This window comes from Oncorhynchus nerka, linkage group LG4 (genome assembly GCF_034236695.1).
Source record: "Oncorhynchus nerka isolate Pitt River linkage group LG4, Oner_Uvic_2.0, whole genome shotgun sequence".
NCBI lineage: Eukaryota > Metazoa > Chordata > Actinopteri > Salmoniformes > Salmonidae > Oncorhynchus > Oncorhynchus nerka.
In genome coordinates this window covers 46,223,125-46,242,246 of record NC_088399.1, presented here as the reverse complement: position 1 = coordinate 46,242,246, position 19,122 = coordinate 46,223,125, and the positions used below count along the sequence as shown (strand labels likewise).

General features: G+C 43.7%; 1 protein-coding gene across 1 annotated transcript in view; it reads right to left on the bottom strand.

The window, feature by feature from the left end:
- col27a1a (collagen, type XXVII, alpha 1a) overlaps positions 1 to 19,122 on the bottom strand; it is a 250,288-nt gene that overhangs the window by 22,336 nt on the left and 208,830 nt on the right. The window contains exons 45-48 of the mRNA XM_029657740.2: positions 13,949 to 14,002; positions 13,628 to 13,681; positions 4,653 to 4,760; positions 271 to 378 (exon numbers count right to left, since the gene is read on the bottom strand). Coding sequence (XP_029513600.1) covers positions 271 to 378; positions 4,653 to 4,760; positions 13,628 to 13,681; positions 13,949 to 14,002 — 324 coding nt within the window. The remainder of the gene's footprint in view (positions 1 to 270; positions 379 to 4,652; positions 4,761 to 13,627; positions 13,682 to 13,948; positions 14,003 to 19,122) is intronic.

Here is a 19,122-nt window from a genome sequence, read left to right as displayed (position 1 = left end):
CAACTGACATGAAGAATAGTAGTATGGAGTAGGTGCCTATTACTCTACAATAACGTTCCATAAATGTTTCTAGAATTGAGACATTCTTTAAGTTGAGCTTAATTACATTTTAATTAATTCAATTCAGGGGATGACTCGAAAAGGATTTAATGACGATTTTACAATTATTGAATTGGAATTGTCATTCAATTATCCTTGGCCTATGTTTACACCCTGATGAAAACCCTTCCTCCATACTCAACTACACAATTTCCATCTCTCTTACAGTACCTTTGGTCCGAAGGTTCCCATATCGCCCGGCAGTCCCAGCCCGCCGACTTTTCCACGGTAACCAGCTTTGCCAGGGAGACCGAACTCACCATCGTCACCATGCTCGCCCTACAGAGAGAGAGAGAGAGAGAGAGAGTCTATTTCTTTGAACTGTATTGTCCTGTTTATCATTATTATTCATTGGGTAGTATTCTTATTGTGAAGAATGAGCCCCAGCTTTTTTATATTGAACTTTTATTTAAGTTGGCATGTCGGTTAAGAACAAAATCTTATTTACAATAACAGCCTTGCCCTGCGGTAGCACAGAAAACTGTCTATAACTTGGGTGACTCTCTGACAATTTTACGGACTTTCCTCTGACACCACTTACTGTATCGGTCCTGGATGGCAGGAAGCTTGGCCCCGATGTACTGGGCCATGTGCACTACCCTCTGTAGCGCCTTACGGTGGGATGCCGAGCAGTTACCATACCAGGCGGTGAAGCTAACGGTCAGGATGCTGTCGATGGTGCAGCTGTAGAACTATTTGAAGATCTGGGAACCCATGCCAAATCTTTCAGTCTCTTTTGGGGGAAAAGGTGCTGTTGTGCCCTCTTCACGACTGTCTTGGTGTGTTTGGACCATGATAGTTTGTTGGTGATGTGGACACTAAGGAACACTCTCGACCCGCTCCACTACAGCCCCGTCGATGTTAATGGGGGCCTGTTTGACTCCTTTTCCAGTAGTCCATGATCATCTCCTTTGTCTTGCTCACATTGAGGGAGAGGTTGTTGTCCTGGCACTACACTGCCAGGACTCTGACCTCCTCCCTATAGGCTGGCTCAACTGTTGTGTTGTCAGCAAACCTAATGATGGTGTTGGAGTCATTCTTGGCCATGCAGTCATGGGTGAACAAGGAGTACAGGAGGAGACTAAGCATGCACCCCTGAGGGGCCCCAGCGATGCAGATGTGTTGTTTGCCTACCCTTACCACCTGTGGGTGGTCCCTCAGGAAGTCCAGAATCCAGTTACAGAGGGAGGTGTTTAGTCCCAAGGTCCTTAGCTTAGTGATGAGCTTTGTGGGCACTATGGTGTTGAACGCTGATTTTCCTTTTGTCCAGATGTGAAAGGGCATTGTGGCGTGCAATAGAGATTGTGTCATCTGTGGATCTGTGGGGCGGTATGCAAATTGGAATGGGTCCAGGTTGTCTGGGATGGTGGTGTTGATGTGAGCCATGACCAGCCTTTCAAAGCGTTTCATGGCTACAGATGTGAGTGCTACAGGGCAATAGTAATTTAGACAGGTTACGTTGGCATTCTTGGGCACAGGTACTACGGTGGTCTGCTTGAAACGTGGGGATTACAGATTGAGTCAGGAGGAGGTTGAAAATGTCAGTGAAGATACTTGCTAACTGGTCAGCACATGGTCTGAGTATGCATTTTGGTAATCCCTCTGTCCCCAAGGCCTTATCAATGTTAACCTGTTTAAAGTTCTTACATCGGCTAGGGAGAGCGTGATCATACAGTTGTCCGGAACAGCTGGTGCTCTCATGCATGGTTCAGTGTAATGCGTGCCTTGAAGCGAGCATAAAAGGCATTTAGCTCGTCCGACATAGCACTGGAGTCTGACAACTACTGAGGATAATAGCAGACGATATTGCCATTCATATTTGCCGTATTTTCAATCTAAGCCACCTAGAAAGTGTGTGCCCTCAGACCTGGAGCGTAGCAAAATTACACTGGAACAAAAAATATAAACGCAACATGTAAAGTGCTGATCCCATGTTACATGAACTGAAATAAAAGATTGCAGAAATGTTCCATATGCGCAAAAAGGGGGGTGCAGAGGTTTTTTTCTGTCTGTAATAAAGCCCTTTTGGGGGGAAAAACTAATTCCGATTGGCTGGGCCTGGCTTCCCAGCTGGTCAGCCTGGCTCCCAAGTAGGTGGGCCTATGCCCTCCCAGGCCCACCACTGGCTTCACCCTTGCCCAGTCATGTGAAATCCATAAATTAGGGCCTAATGCATTTATTTAAATTGACTGATTTCCTTATATGAACTGTAACTCAGCAAAATCTGAGAAATTGTTGCATGATGCATTCATTATTTTTGTGTTGGATAATTCCACTGCCCAAGAATAGTAAAGCCCTCTCTACTGGCTGACTGAAATAGCTGACCAATCAGCCTGTAACCAACCCTTTGGATAACTTATGAAAGAAAATGGTGTTTGACCAGATACAATGCTATTTTACAGTAAACAAATTGACAACAGACTTTCAGCATGTTTATAGGGAAGGATATTCAACAAGCACAGCACTTACACAAATGGCTGATGATTGGCTGAGAGACAATTACGATAAAAATATTATGGGAGCTGTTTTGTTAGACAATGCGGCTTTTGACATTATCCATCATAGTCTGCTGATGGAAAAACGTATGTGTTTTGGCTTTACACCCCCTGCTATATTATGGAACACAGAGGGTGATATTTAATGGAAGTCTCTCAAACATATTCCAGGTAGAACTTTTTTCAATCTTTACTAATGATATGCTCAACCTATACACCTCTGATCAAGATCTCAGTGATCACTGCCTCATTGCCTGTATCCGTAATGGGTCAGCGGTCAAACGACCCCCACTCATCACTGTCAAACGCTCCCTGAAACACTTCAGCGATCAGGCCTTTCTAATCGACCTGACCGGGGTATCCTGGAAGGATATTGATCTCATCCGGTCAGTAGAGGATGCCTGGTTATTTTTTTTAAATGCCTTCTTCACCATCTTAAATAAGCATGCCCCATTCAAGAAATTTAGAACCAGGAGCAGATATATCTTATAGGTATAGGTTCTCCTCCAGACCTGACTGCCCTTAACCAACACAAAAACATCCTATGGAGTTTTGCATTAGCATCGAACAGCCCCTGTGATATGCAACTTTTCAGGGAAGCTAGAAACCAATATACACAGGCAGTTAGTATACACATACGACTGCACAGGCTGAAGAAATGTGTCTTGTCACCTAAAACCCTGACAAACTTTTACAGATGCACAATTGAGAGAATCCTGTTGGGCTGTATCACTGCCTGGTATGGCAACTGCACCGCCCTCATCCACAAGGGTCTCCAGAGGGTGGTGCGGTTTGCACAACTCATCACTGGGGGCAAACTATCTGCCCTCCAAGACACCTACAGCACCCAGTGTCACAGGAAGGCCAAAAAGATCATCAAGGACAACAACCACCCGAGCCACTGCCTGTTCATCCCGCTACCATCCAGGAGGCGAGTTCAAAACAGGTGCATCAAAGCTGGGACCGAGAGACTGAAAAACAGCTACTATCTCAAGGACATCAGACTGTTGAACAGCCATCACTAACACAAAGAGGCTCCTGCCTACATACAGACTCAAATCAGTGGCCACTTTAAAACATTGATCACTAGTCACTTTAAATAATGCGACTTTAATAATATTTGCATATCTTACATTACTCATCTCATATGTATATACTGTATCTTATAACATCTATTGCATCTTGCCTATGCCGCTCGGCCATCGGTCATCCATATATTTGAAAGTACATATTCTTATTCCATCCCTTTAGATTTGTGTGTATTAGGTAGTTGTTGTGGAATTGTTAGATTACAGTTTAGATATTACTGCACTGCACAAGCATTTTGCTACACTCGCATTAACATCACATAACCATGTGTATGTGACCAATAAAATTTGATTTGATTTTGATAACCACACAACTACTGACAACTACTCACCACAACCACAAAACTGACCACACAACTACTGACTAAACCTAATTACCACAAAACTACTAAACCATACAACTAATGACCACAACACCTGACCACAGCTACTGACCACAACACACCTACTGACCACAGCTACTGAGCACACAACTACTGACAACAACCACACACCAACTGATCACACAACGACTGACCACACAACTATTGAGAAAGACAACTACTCACCACAACCACACAACTACTGACTAAACCTACTTACCACAAAACTACTGAACCATACAACTACTGACCACAATAACACAACTACTGACCACACAACTACTGAGAAAGACAATTACTGACAACAACCACACACCAACTGATCACACAACACAATTATTGACCACATGACTACTGAGAAAGACATCTATTTGCCACAACCGCACAGCAACTGACCACACAACTACTGCCAACAACTCCTGACCACAACTTCTAACCACACAACTATTGACCACAACCACACAAATAGTGACCATAAAATTACTAAACCTCACAACTACTGACCACAACCACACAACTATTGAGTACACAACTACTGACCACAACTACTACTGACCACAATTACTGTCCAAAACTCTCTCTCCACACGCTCCACACGCTCTACTCACTGGCATGCCTTTGGACCCATCCTTCCCTGAGACTCCGTCTACGCCTGGCACGCCCTCCAGCCCGTCTCGCCCCACCATGCCTCTCGGGCCATGGAGACCAACCACACCCTGAGGAAGAAGAAAGACAAAATAAGCAAGAAGGATAAAGAAAAAGGGAGAACGAGCCATCAGCACCAAATGTGTGAAAGCCCTGTCATGTTTTTGGTGTGAAATCACAGGAATCTTATTATCAATATGACCGACTTTTAATGTAACCAGGTTAAGTACAGCACTGCAAGGTTTTGTACAGTCAAATGTGAAAAATGTTATTTTTAATAAAGAACTGTACAAATTAAACATGTGTGAAGTCCATATTAAAAATAATATTTAAAAAATGTTAAATATGCATGATACGAACGGATATATAGTAGTTGTGTGGCTGTGCTATATACAGTTGAAGTCAGAAGTTTACATACACCTTAGCCAAAATCACTTACTCAGTTTTTCACAATTCCTGACATGTAATCCTAATAAAAATTCCCTGTCTTAGGTCAGTTAGGATCATCACTTTATTTTAAGAATGTGAAATGTCTGAATAATATTAGAGATAATTATTTCTTTCAGCTTTTATTTCTTTCATCATATTCTCAGTGGGTCAGAAGTTTACATACACTCAATTAGTATTTGGTAGCATTGCCTTTAAATTGTTTAACTTGGGTCAAACGTTTCAGGTAGCCTTCCACAAGCTTCCCTCAATAAGTTGAGTGAATTTTGGCCCATTCCTCCTGACAGAGCTGGTGTAACCGAGTCAGGTTTGTAGGCCTCCTTGCTCACACACGCTTTTTCAGTTCTGCCCACACATTTTCTATAGGATTGAGATCTGGGCTTTGTGTTGGCCACTCCAATACATTGACTTTGTTGTTCTTATGCCATTTTGCCACAACTTTGGAAGTATGCTTGGGGTCATTGTCCATTTGGAAGACCCATTTGCAATTAAGCTTTAACTTTCTGGCTGATGTCTTGAGATGTTGCATCAATATATCCACATTTTTTTCCTGTCTCATGATGCCATCTACTCTGTGAAGTGCACCAGTCCCTCCTGCAGCAAAGCACCCCCACAACATGATGATGCCACCCCTGTGCTTCACGGTTGGGATGGTGTTCTTCGGCTTGCAATCCTCCCCCTTTTTCCTCTAAACATAACGATGGTCATTATGGCAAAACAGTTATATTTTTGTTTCATCAGACCAGTGGACATTTCTACAAAAAGTACCATCTTTGTCTCCATGTACAGTTGTAAACTGTAGTCTGACATTTTTATGATGGTTTTGGAGCAGTGGCTTCTTCGTTGCTGAGTGGCCTTTCAGGTTATGTCGATATAGGACTCGTTTTACTGTGGATATAGATACTTTTGTACCGGTTTCCTCCAGCATCTTCACATGGTCATTTGCTGTTGTTCTGGGATTGATTTGCACTTTTCGCACCAAAGTACGTTCATCTCCTTCCTGAGTGATATGATGGCTGCGTGGTCCCATGGTGTTTATACTATTGTTTGTACAGATGAACGTGATACCTTAACCCAACTAGGGTAGGGGGCAGCATTTGAAATTTTGGATGAAAAGCGTGTCCAAAGTAAACTGCCTGCTACTCAGGTCCAGAAGTTAGGATATGCATATAATTGGTAGATTTGGATAGAAAACACTAACGTTTCCGAAACTGTTAAAATAATGTCTGTGAGTATAACATAACTGATACGACAGGCGAAAACCTGAGGAAAATCCATCCAAGAAGCACCTTTATTTTGAAATGCCTGTTTTTCCATTGAAAGCCTATACACCATACAAAGACTTATGACGCAGTTAACAATCTCTATGCCTTCTACAACATGTGGCCAGTCTTATGGCATTGTTTCAGGCTTTAACTCTGAAAAATGATGGAGAAACAGCACATTCAAGTAGTGGACAGTGGAAATTTCCAGACATGAAGCCAGTGCACGACGGGGAGCGCACCTTTCTTGTTTTTCCTTATCTATTGACAAAGCTTTTGTCCGGTTGAAATATTATCTATTATTTATGACAAAAATAACTTGAGGTTTGAGTATAAACATCCTTTGACATGTTTCTACAAACCTTTAGGGAACTTTTTAGATTTTTTGTCTGTCTTTTGTGACCGCGCTTTGTTCCAATGGCATATTGAACAAAACGCACCAACAAAACTGAGGTTTTTGGACATAAAGAGGGACATTATCAAACAAAACAAACATTTATTGTGTAAAATGGAGTCTTCGGCGTGTAACCACATGAAGATCATCAAAGGTAAGTGATACATTTTATCGCCATTTCTGACTTTTGTTACTCCTCTTCTTGGCTGCTAACTGTTTGTAATGATTTGTCTGATAGGGGCTGTTCTCAGTTAATCACATGGTTAGCTTTCACCGTAAAGCCTTTTTGAAATCTGACACAGCAGTTGGATTAACAATAATTTTATCTTTAAACTTGTGTATAACATTTGTATCTTTTATGTATGTTTATTATGAGAATTTCTGTTTTGTTGAGTTTCACGCTCTGCAATTTCACCGGCAGTTGTTTGAGACAGTGTTTTACTGAACAAAATGCGCTAACAAAACAATAGTTTTTTTTATATAAAGACGGACTTGATCGAACAAAACAAACATTTATTGGGTAACTGGGAGTCTTGTGAGTGTAACCATATGAAGATCATCAAATGTAAGTGATTAATTTTATCGCTATTTCTGACTTTTGTTACTCGTCTACTTGGCTGGTTACTGTTTGTAATGATTTGTCTGCTGGGTGCTGTTCTCAGATCGCATGGTTTGCTTTCGCCGTAAAGTATTTTTGAAATCTGACACAGTGGTTGGATTAACAAGAAGTTTATCTTTAAGCCCATGTATAACACTTGTATGTTTCATTCATTTTTATAATGAGTATTTCTGTTTTTGAATTTGGCGGCAGCAATTTCACTGGATGTTGGCCAGGTGGGACAGTAGCGTCCCACAGACCCTAGAGAAGTTAAAGGCACAGTCAACTTAGTGTATGTAAACTTCTGACCCACTGTAATTGTGATACAATGAATTATAAGTGAAATAATCTGTCTGTAAACAATTGTTGGAAAAATGTGTCATACACAAAGTAGATGTCCTAACAGACTTGCCAAAACTATAGTTTGTTAACAAGAATTTTGTGGAGTGGTTGAAAAATGAGTTTTATTGACGGTAACCTAATTGTATGTAAACTTCCGACTTCAACTGTATATCTAAAATCTATGAATGAATAATCTGAGAACAGTAAAAATTAACATAACAACATAAAGGACCCCTAAGTATTCATTTCTGATGAAAAAACACAAATGTGAAAAAAATTGTGGACATAGTGTTTAGGAATGAAACCCCTCAATTATGGGAAAATGCGGTGTGAAGGTGGACAGGTAAGCTACCGTATTTAGCTGACTTTGCTTTATTTAGAGTTGATTATCAAGAAAATCTGTCACCAAAATGGAATGGTATGGCACAGCCGAATATAAGTCTACGGGCTAGATTCAATCAGATTCGCGCTAGCTAACACACACTAGCCGGAACTGCATTATAGCTGTCAAAATAACATCTCGGCATTACACCTAAAGCGGAGATTGCCATTGGCTAGTCACATTAGTAGAAATCCCGTGCAGCCTTGTCTACAAGTTTGAACACTGGAATGTGAGATGTACAGTGGCTTGCGAAAGTATTCACCCCCCTTGGCATTTTTCTTATTTTGTTGCCTTTTGGGGGATTTGTATCATTTAATTTACACAACATGCCTACCACTTTGAAGATGCTAAATATATATAGGTGAACCTCCGTCCCAGTCTCAAATCTCTGAAAGACTGAAACAGGTTTCCTTCAAGAATTTCCTTGTATTTAGCCCCATCCATCATTCCTTCAATTCTGACCAGTTTCCCAGTCCCTGCCGATGAAAAACATCCCAACAGCATAATGCTGCCACCACCATGCTTCACTGTGGGGAGGGGGTTCTCGGGGTGATGAGAGGTGTTGGGTTTGCACCAGACATAGCGTTTTCCTTGATGGCCAAAAAGCTACATTTTAGTCTCATCTGACCAGAGTACCTTCTTCCATATGTTTGGGGAGTCTCCCACATCCCTTTTAGCGAACACCAAACGTGTTGCTTATTTTTTTCTTTAAGCAATGGCTTTTTTTCTGGCCACTCTTCCGTAAAGCCCAGCTCTGTGGAGTGTACAGCTTAAAGTGGTCCTATGGACAGATACTCCAATCTCCGCTGTGGAGCCTTGCAGCTCCTTCAGGGTTATCTTTGGCCTCTTTTTTGCCTCTGATTAATGCACTCCTTGCATGGTCCGTGAGGTTTGGTGGGCGGACCTCTCTTGGCAGGTTTGTGGTGGTGCCATATTCTTTCCATTTTTTTAATAATGGATTTTTTATAACACAACCCTGATCTGTACTTCTCCAGAACTTTGTCCCTGACCTGCTTGGAGACCTCCTTGGTCTTCATAGTGCCGCTTGCTTAGTGGTGCCCCTTGCTTAGTAGTGTTGCAGACTCTGGGGCCTTTCAGAACCGGTGTATATATACGGAGATCATGTGACAGATCATGTAACACTTAAATGTTAAGGTTGCACAGAGGTGGACTTGAACTAATTATGTGACTTCTGAAGGTAATTGGTTGCACCAGATCTTATTTAGGGGCTTCATAGCAAAGGGGGTAAACACACATACACACACCACTTTTCCATTTTTTAAATTTTTATATTTTGAAACAAGTAATTTTTAAATTTCACTTCACCTATTTTGTGTATGTCCGTTACATGAAATCCAAATAAAAACAGGTTGTAATGAAACAAAATAGGAGAAATGAATACTTGTCACGTTCTGACCTTAGTTCTTTTGTTATGTCTTTGTTTTAGTATGGTCAGGGTGTGAGTTGGGTGGGTAGTCTATGTTCGTTTTTCTATATTGTGGTTTTGTGTTTGGCCTGGTATGGTTCTCAAACAGACGCATGTGTCGTTCGTTGTCTCTGATTGAGAATCATACTTGGTATGAGGAGGCAGCGCGGCTGGGACGAGGGGCAGCCCCAAAAATGTATGGGGGGGGGGGGTGGCACACGGGGAGTGTGGCAGGTAGGAGACCTGAGACAACTCCCCGTGCTTACCGTAGAGAGAGGTGGACCGGGCAGGCACCGTGTTATGCCGTGAGGCGCACGGTGTCCCCGGTGCGCAGGCATAGCCCAATGCGTTACATCGCAGCGCCTCGTATCGGCCGGGCTAGAGTGGGCATCGAGTCAGGTGCCATGAAGCCGGCTCAGCGCATCTGGTCTCCAGTGCGTCTCCTCGGGCCGGGGTACATGGCACCAGCCCTACGCACGGTGTCTCCGGTTCGCCAGCACAGCCCAGTGTGGTCTGTTCCACCTCGCCGCACTGGCCTGGCTAGGGGGAGTATCCAGCCAGGTAAGGTTGTGCAGGCTCAGTGCTCCAGACCTTCAGTGCGCCTCCACGGTCCGGTCTATCCGGTGCCTCCTCCATGCACCAGGCCTCCGGTGGCAGCCCCATGCACCAGGCTGTCTCTCCGTCTCCTTCCTCCCGGGGCTCCCACCTGTCTGGCGCTGCCAGAGTCTCCCTCCTGTCCAGCGCTGCCAGAGTCTCCAGTCTGTCCTGAGCTGCCAGAGTCGCCCGTATGTCCTGAGCTGCCAGAGTCGCCCCTCTGTCCTGAGCTGCCAGAGTCGCCCGTCTGTGAGCTGCCAGAGTCGCCCCTGTCCTGAGCTGCCAGAGTCGCCCGTCTTTCCTGAGCTGCCAGAGTCGCCCGTCTGTCCTGAGCTGCCAGAGTCGCCCGTCTGTCCTGAGCTGCCAGAGTTGCCCGTCTGTCCTGAGCTGCCAGAGCTGCCCACCAGTCAGGAGCTGCCAGAGCCGCCCGCCAGTCAGGAGCTGCCAGAGCCACCCGCCAGTCAGGAGCTGCCAGAGCCGTCCGTCAGTCAGGAGCTGCCAGAGTCGCCCGTCACTCCGACGCTGTCAGAGTCGCCCTTCACGCCAGCGCTGCCGGAATCTCCCGTCCATTCGGGGCCCGCTGCTAGGGTCCCCAGTCTGAGGTCGGCGGCGAGGGTCGCAGCTCTAAAGGCGCCACCGAGGCGGGGAAAGAAGCGGGCAAAGACTATGGTGGGGTCCACGTCCCGCGCCAGAGCCGCCACCGCAGACAGACGCCCACACAGACCCTCCCCTATAAGTTCAGGTTTTGCGGCCGGAGTCCGCACCTTTGGGGGGGGGGGGTACTGTCAAGTTCTGACCTTAGTTCTTTTGTTATGTTTTTGTTTTATGGTCAGGGCGTGAGTTGGGTGGGTAGTCTATGTTCGTTTTTCTATGTTATGGTTTTGTGTTTGGCCTGGTATGGTTCTCAATCAGAGGCAGGTGTCGTTTGTTGTCTCTGATTGAGAATCATACTTAGGTAGACTTTTCCCACCTGTGTGGTGTGGGTGATTGTTTTCTGTTTTGTGTCTTCACCAGTTTCGTTTCATGTCATTCTCTTTATTATTTTTGTTTTAGTGTTCTGCGCATTGGTCCTCCGATCCTTCATCCTCCTCAGACGAGGACGACGAACGTTACAATACTTTTGCAAGGCACTGTAATCTACAACTCAATAGGGGCTGATAGAAATCAAAATGTTTTTGTTTAATGATTTTATATTTGATTGTCATTATTTCTATTTACAGTGAGGGGAAAAATGTATTTGATCCCCTGCTGATTTTGTACATTTGCCCACTGACCAAGAAATTATCAGTCTATAATTTTAGTGGTCGGTTTATTTGAACAGTGAGAGACAGAATAACAACAAAAAAATCCAGAAAAACGCATGTAAAAAATTCTATAAATTGATTTGCATTTTAATGAGGGAAATAAGTATTTGACCCCCTATCAATCAGAAAGATTTCTGGCTCCCAGGTGTCTTTTATACAGGTAACGAGCTGAAATTAGGAGCACACTCTTAAAGGGAGTTTGTTACCTGTATAAAAGACACCTGTCCACAGAAGCAATCAATCAATCAGATTCCAAACTCTCCACCATTGCCAAGACCAAAGAGCTCTCGAAGAATGTCAGGGACAAGATTGTAGACCTACACAAGACTGGAATGGGCTACAAAACCATCGTCAAGCAGCTTGGTGAGAAGGTGACAACAGTTGGTGCGATTATTCACAAATGGAAGAAACACAAAAGAACTGTCAACCTCCCTCGGCCTGGGGCTCCATGCAAGATCTCAACTCGTGGAGTTGCAATGATCATAAGAACGGTGAGGAATCAGCCCAGAACTACACATGAGGATCTTGTCAATGATCTCAAGGCAGCTGGGACCATAGCCACCAAGAAAACAATTGGTAACACACTACGCGGTGAAGGACTGAAATCCTGCAGCACCCGCAAGGTCCCCCTGCTCAAGAAAGCACATATACATGCCCGTCTGAAGTTTGCCAATGAACATCTGAATGATTCAGAGGACAACTGGGTGAAAGTGCTGTGGTCAGATGAGACCAAAATGGAGCTCTTCGGCATCAACTCAACTCGCCGTGTTTTGAGGTGGAGGAATGCTGCCTATGACCCCAAGAACACCATCCCCACCGTCAAACATGGAGGTGGAAACATTATGCTTTAGGGGTGTTTTTCTGCTAAGGGGACAGGACAACTTCACCGCATCAAAGGGACGATGGACGGGGCCATGTACCGTCAAATCTTGGGTGAGAACCTCCTTCCCTCAGCTAGGGCATTGAAATGGGTCGTGGATGTGTATTCCAGGATGACAATGACCCAAAACACACGGCCAAGGCAACAAAGGAGTGGCTCAAGAAGAAGCACATTAAGGTCCTGGAGTGGCCTAGCCAGTCTCCAGACCTTAATCCCAGAGAAAATCTGTGGAGGGAGCTGAAGATTTGAGTTTCCAAACGTCAGCCTCGAAACCTTAATGACTTGGAGAAGATCAGCAAAGAGGAGTGGGACAGAATCCCTCCTGAGATGTGTGCAAACCTGGTGGCCAACTTCAAGAAACGTCTGACCTCTGTGATTGCCAAAAAGGGTTTTGCCACCAAGTACTAATTCATGTTTTGCAGAGGGGTCAAATACTTATTTCCCTCATTAAAATCAAATCAATTTATAACATTTTTGACATGCATTTTTCTGGATTTTTTTGTTGTTATTCTGTCTCTCACTGTTTAAATAAACCTACCATTAAAGTTATAGACTGATAATTTCTTTGTCTTGGGCAAACGTACAAAATCAGCAGGGGATCAAATACTTTTTTCCATCACTGTACCTTACACTTTCTTGTTCTGAACTTCTAATTTGAGTGGGATCAGTGTGGCTTAGTGGAAATGGCCACAAGTGCAGCCACTCACCAATTTCACAGCTCCAACGCAGTTACACCTCTGACATATCGCCTAAATGAAAACAATCATCTGCTATGTAGGTGTCAGTTATCACGGGTTAACGCTGAACTGATTGAATCTACAGTAAGCCTTTGTAGGTTCCAAGTCTTTCAAAATTGTTTTTACATTAGGCCTATGTCAAAGTAGGCAAGTATGGTGAATTAATGTTTTATAATAATATGCTTGTGTAAAGATTGTGGCTTATATTGCTTGATCCATTATGATTTATATCTTCTGAAACCCGCTCATGAGTTGGTTTAGGTTTTTAAAAAGCTGATGCTACATAAGTGATGTCTGACAAAGAGTGCAATTGAAATCAAGGTGAGATGCACATCCAAACTCTGATTTGAACGTTAGCAGACTATGGCAGTTCTATCTATGCTGTTTTTGTACCACTCAAGTTTTGAAGATCAGCCATGAAAACCTTTAGAAAACATGAGGTCATGTCCAAGCATTTCCCCAAAATCCAGCATGATGTGATATATGACGACTGAAATGTAGACTAAACAAAACGCTGGTAACATAATCAGTCGTGGACTAGAGACAGGACCAGAGAGAAATCTACTCCTTACCAGCGATCCTCTGCTTCCAGATTCTCCTCTCTGACCGAGTTTGCCTTTCTGACCCTAAACAGACAATGAAATAGAGTGAAAGAGAGAGTGAGAGAGAAAAACAGAAAAAAAACACTAAATTCACATAGAAATGGGAAAAGGCCCTGTCAAAATGGCATGAGAATGGCTAATGCTCATGTATGAGTTGTGTATAGTTAGGCGTCAGGGTCATAAGTGGATAAATGTGCACTATCTGCACAGTTCACAGACACACACAAACACAAAGACTATGCAATGTTTAGGTGGTGCAACAAATATGGTGATAATGTTTAACATCCTTACTTGATCTCCTTTGGATCCTTTGGGCCCGTGTTGTGCATGAGGTCCTGGATGTCCCTAGGACATCAGATCAGTGAACATCAGATAAAGGATAGGCAGACTTGATGAACAGCAACAAGTATACCATTATTAAGAGGACCAATGAATATAGTATATTTATAGTTCTAACGCTAACACAAGTAAATGACCTCGACTAACCTGTACTCCTACACATTGCCTCGCTTATTATATTGTGTTACTTTTTATTTGTATATTTTTTTATTTTTATACTTTAGTGTATTTTGTCAATATTCTCTAAACCGCGTTGTTGGTTAAGGTGCATGTGACAAATACAATTGTATTTCATTTTATTTGAATCAATAACAGTTTCAAAGACCTTTTATTTATATAGAATCTATTTGGACCTTCCTGGTTTGGAAATTTGACCATTTGGAAATAGGAACAGAGTGAACAATAAATTGAAGGTGTTTAGCAAGACATTTGGAGAACAACAGTCAAATCGAATCAAATGTTATTTGTCACATACTGTACACATATTTATCCAATGTTATTGCGGGTGTAGCGAACTGCTTGTGTTCCTAGCTCCAACAATGCAGTAGTATCTAACAGTTCAGAACAATACACACAAATCTCAAAGTAAAATAACAGAATTAAAAAATATATAAATATTAGGATGAGCAACTTTGGAATGGCATTAACTAAAATACAGTAGAATACAGTATATACATATGAAATGAGTAAAGCAGTATGTTTAAAGTGACTAGTGTTCCATTATTCATGTGACCAGTGATTCCATGTCTATGTACATAGGGCAGCACTCTCTAAGGTGCAGGTTTGAGGAACCGGGTGGTAGCCAGCTGGCTAGTGATGGCTATTTAAGTCTGATGATCTTGAGATAGAAGCTGTTTTTCTGTCTCTCGGCCCCAGCTTTGATGCACCTGTACTGATCTCGCCTTCTGGTTTGGATGATAGCAGGATGAACAGGTCGTGGCTTGGGTGGTTGATGTCCTTGATGATCTTTTTGGCCTTCCTTTGACATCGGGTGCTGTAAGTGTCCTGGAGGGCAGGCAGTGTGCCCCCGTTGATGTGTTGGGCAGATCGGACCACCCTCTGAAGAGCCCTGCGGTTGAGGGCGTACCAGGCTGTGATATAGCCCGACAGAATGCTTTCAATTGCGCATCTGTAAAAGACGGTCTTAGGGGCCAAGCCAAGTTTCTTCGGCCTCCTGAGTTTGAAGAGGTGCTGTTGCGCGTTCTTCACAACACTGTCTGTAAGGGTGGACCATTTCAGATTTTCCATTTTCACCTTCTCCACTGCGGTCTCATTGATGTGGATAGGGGGGTGTTCCCCATGCTGTCTCCTGAAGTCCACGATCAGCTCATTAGTTTTGTTGACATTGAGGGAGAAGGTTGTTTTCCTGGCACAACTCCGCCAGGGCTCTTACCTCCTACCTATAAGCTGCGTCGTCAATGTTGGTAATCAGGCCTACTACTGTTGTGCTGTCTGTAACCTTGATGACTGAGTTGGAGATGCGCATGGCCACACAGAGGGGGCTGAGCATGCAGCCTTGGGGGGCCCCCGTGTAGAGGATCAGCAAAGTGGAGGTGTTGATTACTACCTTCACCACCACCTGAGTGCGGCCCATCAGGAAGTCCAGAACCCAATTGCACAGGGCGGGGTTAAGACACAGGGCCCCAAGATTGATGATTAGCATGGAGGGTACTATGGCGTTGAATGCTGAGCTATAGTCAATGAACAGCATTCTTACATAGGTATTCCTCTTGTCCAGATGGAAGAGGGCAGTGTGCAGTGCGATGGGGATTGCATCGTCTGTGGATCTATTGGGGTAGTATGCAAGTTGAAGTGGGTCTAGGTTGTCAGGTAAGGCGGAGGTGATATGGTCCTTGACTAGTCTCTCAAAGCACTTCATGATGACGGAAGTGAGTGCTACGGGGCGGTAGTCGTTTAGCTCAGTTACCTTTGCTTTTTTGGGTACAGGAACAATGGTGGACAGCAGAATGGGATAGGGAGAGATTGAATATGTCCATAAACACTCAAGCCAGCTGGTGTGAGCATGCTCTGAGGATGCTGCTAGGAATGCCGTCTGGGCCGGCAACCTTGCGAGGGCTAACTCGTTTAAATGTATTACTCACGTCGGCCACGGAGAATGAGAGCCCACAGTCCTTGGGAGCGGGCCGCATCGGTGGCACTATGTTATCCTCAAAGCGGGCGAAGGTGTTTAGCTTGTCTGGGAGTAAGATGACGGTGTCAGCGACGTGGCTGATATTTCCGTGATTGTCTGTAGCCCCTGCCACATACGTCTCGTGTTTGAGCTGTTGAATTGCGACTCCACTTTGTCTCTGTACTGACGTTTTGCCTGTTTGTTTGCCTGACGGAGGGAATAACTACAATGTTTGTATTCAACCATTTTCCCAGTCACTTTGATTGGTTAAATATGGTGGTTCATGCTTTCAGTTTTGTGCGAATGCTGCCATCTATCCATGTTTTATGGTTTGGGTAGGTTTTAATAGTCACAGTAGGAACAACCTCACCTATACACTTCCTGATGTACTCAGTCACTGTGTCCATCGTCATTGTTATTCTCACAGGTAACCCAGAACAGATCCCAGTCCGCATGATCAAATCAAACTTGAAGCATGGATTCCGATTGGTCAGACCAGCGTTAAACATACCTTAGCACGGGTAATTCCTGTTTGAGTTTCTGCCTATATGAAGGGAGGAGCAGGATGGAGTCGTGATCTGATTTGCCAACGGGAGGGCGGGGAGGGACTTGTAGCCATCCCAGAAGAGGGAGTGACAGTGGTCGAGAGTTTTTGATGCGCGAGTACCACAGGCAATGTGTTGATAGAACTTTGATAGTGTTTTCCTCAAATCTGCTTTGTTAAAATCCCCAACTACAATAAAAGCGGCCTCAGGATATGTGGTTTCCAGTTTGCATAAAGTCCAGTGTAGTTCCTAGAGGGCCATAGTGGTATCGGCTTGAGAGGAAATGTACATAGCTGTGACAATAACCGAAGAGAATTCTCTTGGGCTGTAATACGGTCGGCATTTGATTGTGAGGTATTCTAAGTCGGGTGAGCAAAAGGACTTGAGTTCCTGTACGTTATCACATCCCACCATGAGTAGTTAATCATGAAACATACAATACCCATTTCTTCTTCCCGGAAAGTTCTTTATTCCTTTCTGCGCGATGTTCTGAGAACTCAACTGGCTGTATGGACGGGGACAGTATATCCGGAGAGAGCCATGATTTTGTGAAACAGAGTATGTTACCGTCCCTGATGTCGATCTGGAAGTAGATCCTCGCCCTGAGCTCATCTACTTTAATGTCCAGGGACTGAACATTAGCGAGTAATATACTCGGAAGTGGTGGATGGTGTGCATTCCTCCTGAGTCGGACTAGAAGTCCACTCCGATTATGTCTTCTCCGCTGGCTGCGAGGAGCAGCCTCTGGGATGAGTTAAATTGCCCTGGGGGTAGGAACATAGTATCCAATTCGGGAAAATTGTATTTCTGGTCGTAATGCTGGTGAGTTACCTCCGCTCTGATATCCAAAAGTTATTTCTGGCTGCATGTATTAACGCAAAAAACCTTTTGGGCTAATAATGTAAGATATAACACAGAAAAACAAAATACTGCAAAGTTGCTTAGGAGCTTGAAGCAGAGCTTCCATGTCTGTCATTTACAATTTATTTGGGCCCAAGACCCCATGCAGAATTCGAGGGTAGGTACATGGGTGGATAGCTTTCAATTTTAAAGTTTTAAGGGACACACATGGAATACATTGCCCAGTGAAATTCTTACTTGCAGGTTCCTTCTCGACAATGAAACAACAATAAGAAATAATAAAAGATAAGAGTTATGAACATAAACTAAATGACAGAAGAATAGAATAATACATCTTAGCATAAGTAAATTACAGGAATGCACAATTTATAGTCCATTTACAAGTGTATTGGGGAAGAGTCTGGTAGCAGTGGTTAAGCATGAATGTATACAGTTGAATTCGGAAGTTTAAATACACCTTAGCCAAATACATTTAATTAAACTCAGTTTAGAGAATGATTTACTTCAGCTTTTATTTCTTTCATCACATTCCCAGTGGGTCAGAAGTTTACATACACCCAATTAGTATTTGGTAGCATTGCCTTTAAATTGTTTAACTTGGATCAAATTTTCAGGCAGCCTTCCACAAGCTTCCCACAATAAGTTGGGTGAGTTTTGGCTAGGTCCTCCAGACAGAGCTGGTGTAACGGAGTCAGGTTTGTAAGCCTCCTTGCTCGCACACACTTTTTCAGTTTTGCCCACAGATTTTCTATGGGATTGAGGTCAAGGCTTTGTGATGGCCACTCCAATACCTTGACTTTGTTGTCCTTCAGCCATTTTGCCACAACTTTGGAAGTATGCTTGGGGTCATTGTCCATTTGGAAGACCCATGTCAATTTAGAAGACCCAAGACTGATGTCTTGAGATGTTGCTTCAATATATCTACATCATTTTACCTCCTCATGATGCCATCTATTTTGTGAAGTGCACCAGACCCTCCTGCAGCAAAGCATCCCCGCAACATGATGCTGCCACCCCCGTGCTTCACGGTTGGGATGGTGTTCTTCGGGTTGCATGCCACCACTTTTTTCCTCCAAACATAACGATGGTCATTATGGCAAAACAGTTCTATTTTTGCTTCATCAGACCAGAGGACATTTCTCGAAAAAGTACGATCTTGTCGCCATGTGCAGTTGCAAACCGTAGTCTGGCTTTTTTTATGGCGGTTTTGGAGCAGTGGCTTCTTCCTTGCTGAACAGCCTTTCAGGTTATGTCGATATAGGACTCGTTTTACTGTGGATATAGATACCTTTGTACCTGTTTCCTTCAGCATCTTCACAAGGTCCTATGTTGTTGCATCTCCTTCCTGAGAGGTATGATGGCTGGTGGTCCCATGGTGTTTATACTTGCATGCAATTGTTTGTACAGGTGAACATGGTACCTTCAGGGGTTTGGAAATTGCTCCCAAGGATGAACCAGACTTGTGGAGGTCTACAATTTTTTTCTGAGGTCTTGGCTGATTTCTTTAGATTTTCCTATGATGTCAAGCAAAGAGGCACTGCGTTTGAAGGTAGGCCTTGAAATACATCCACAGGTACACCTCCAATTGA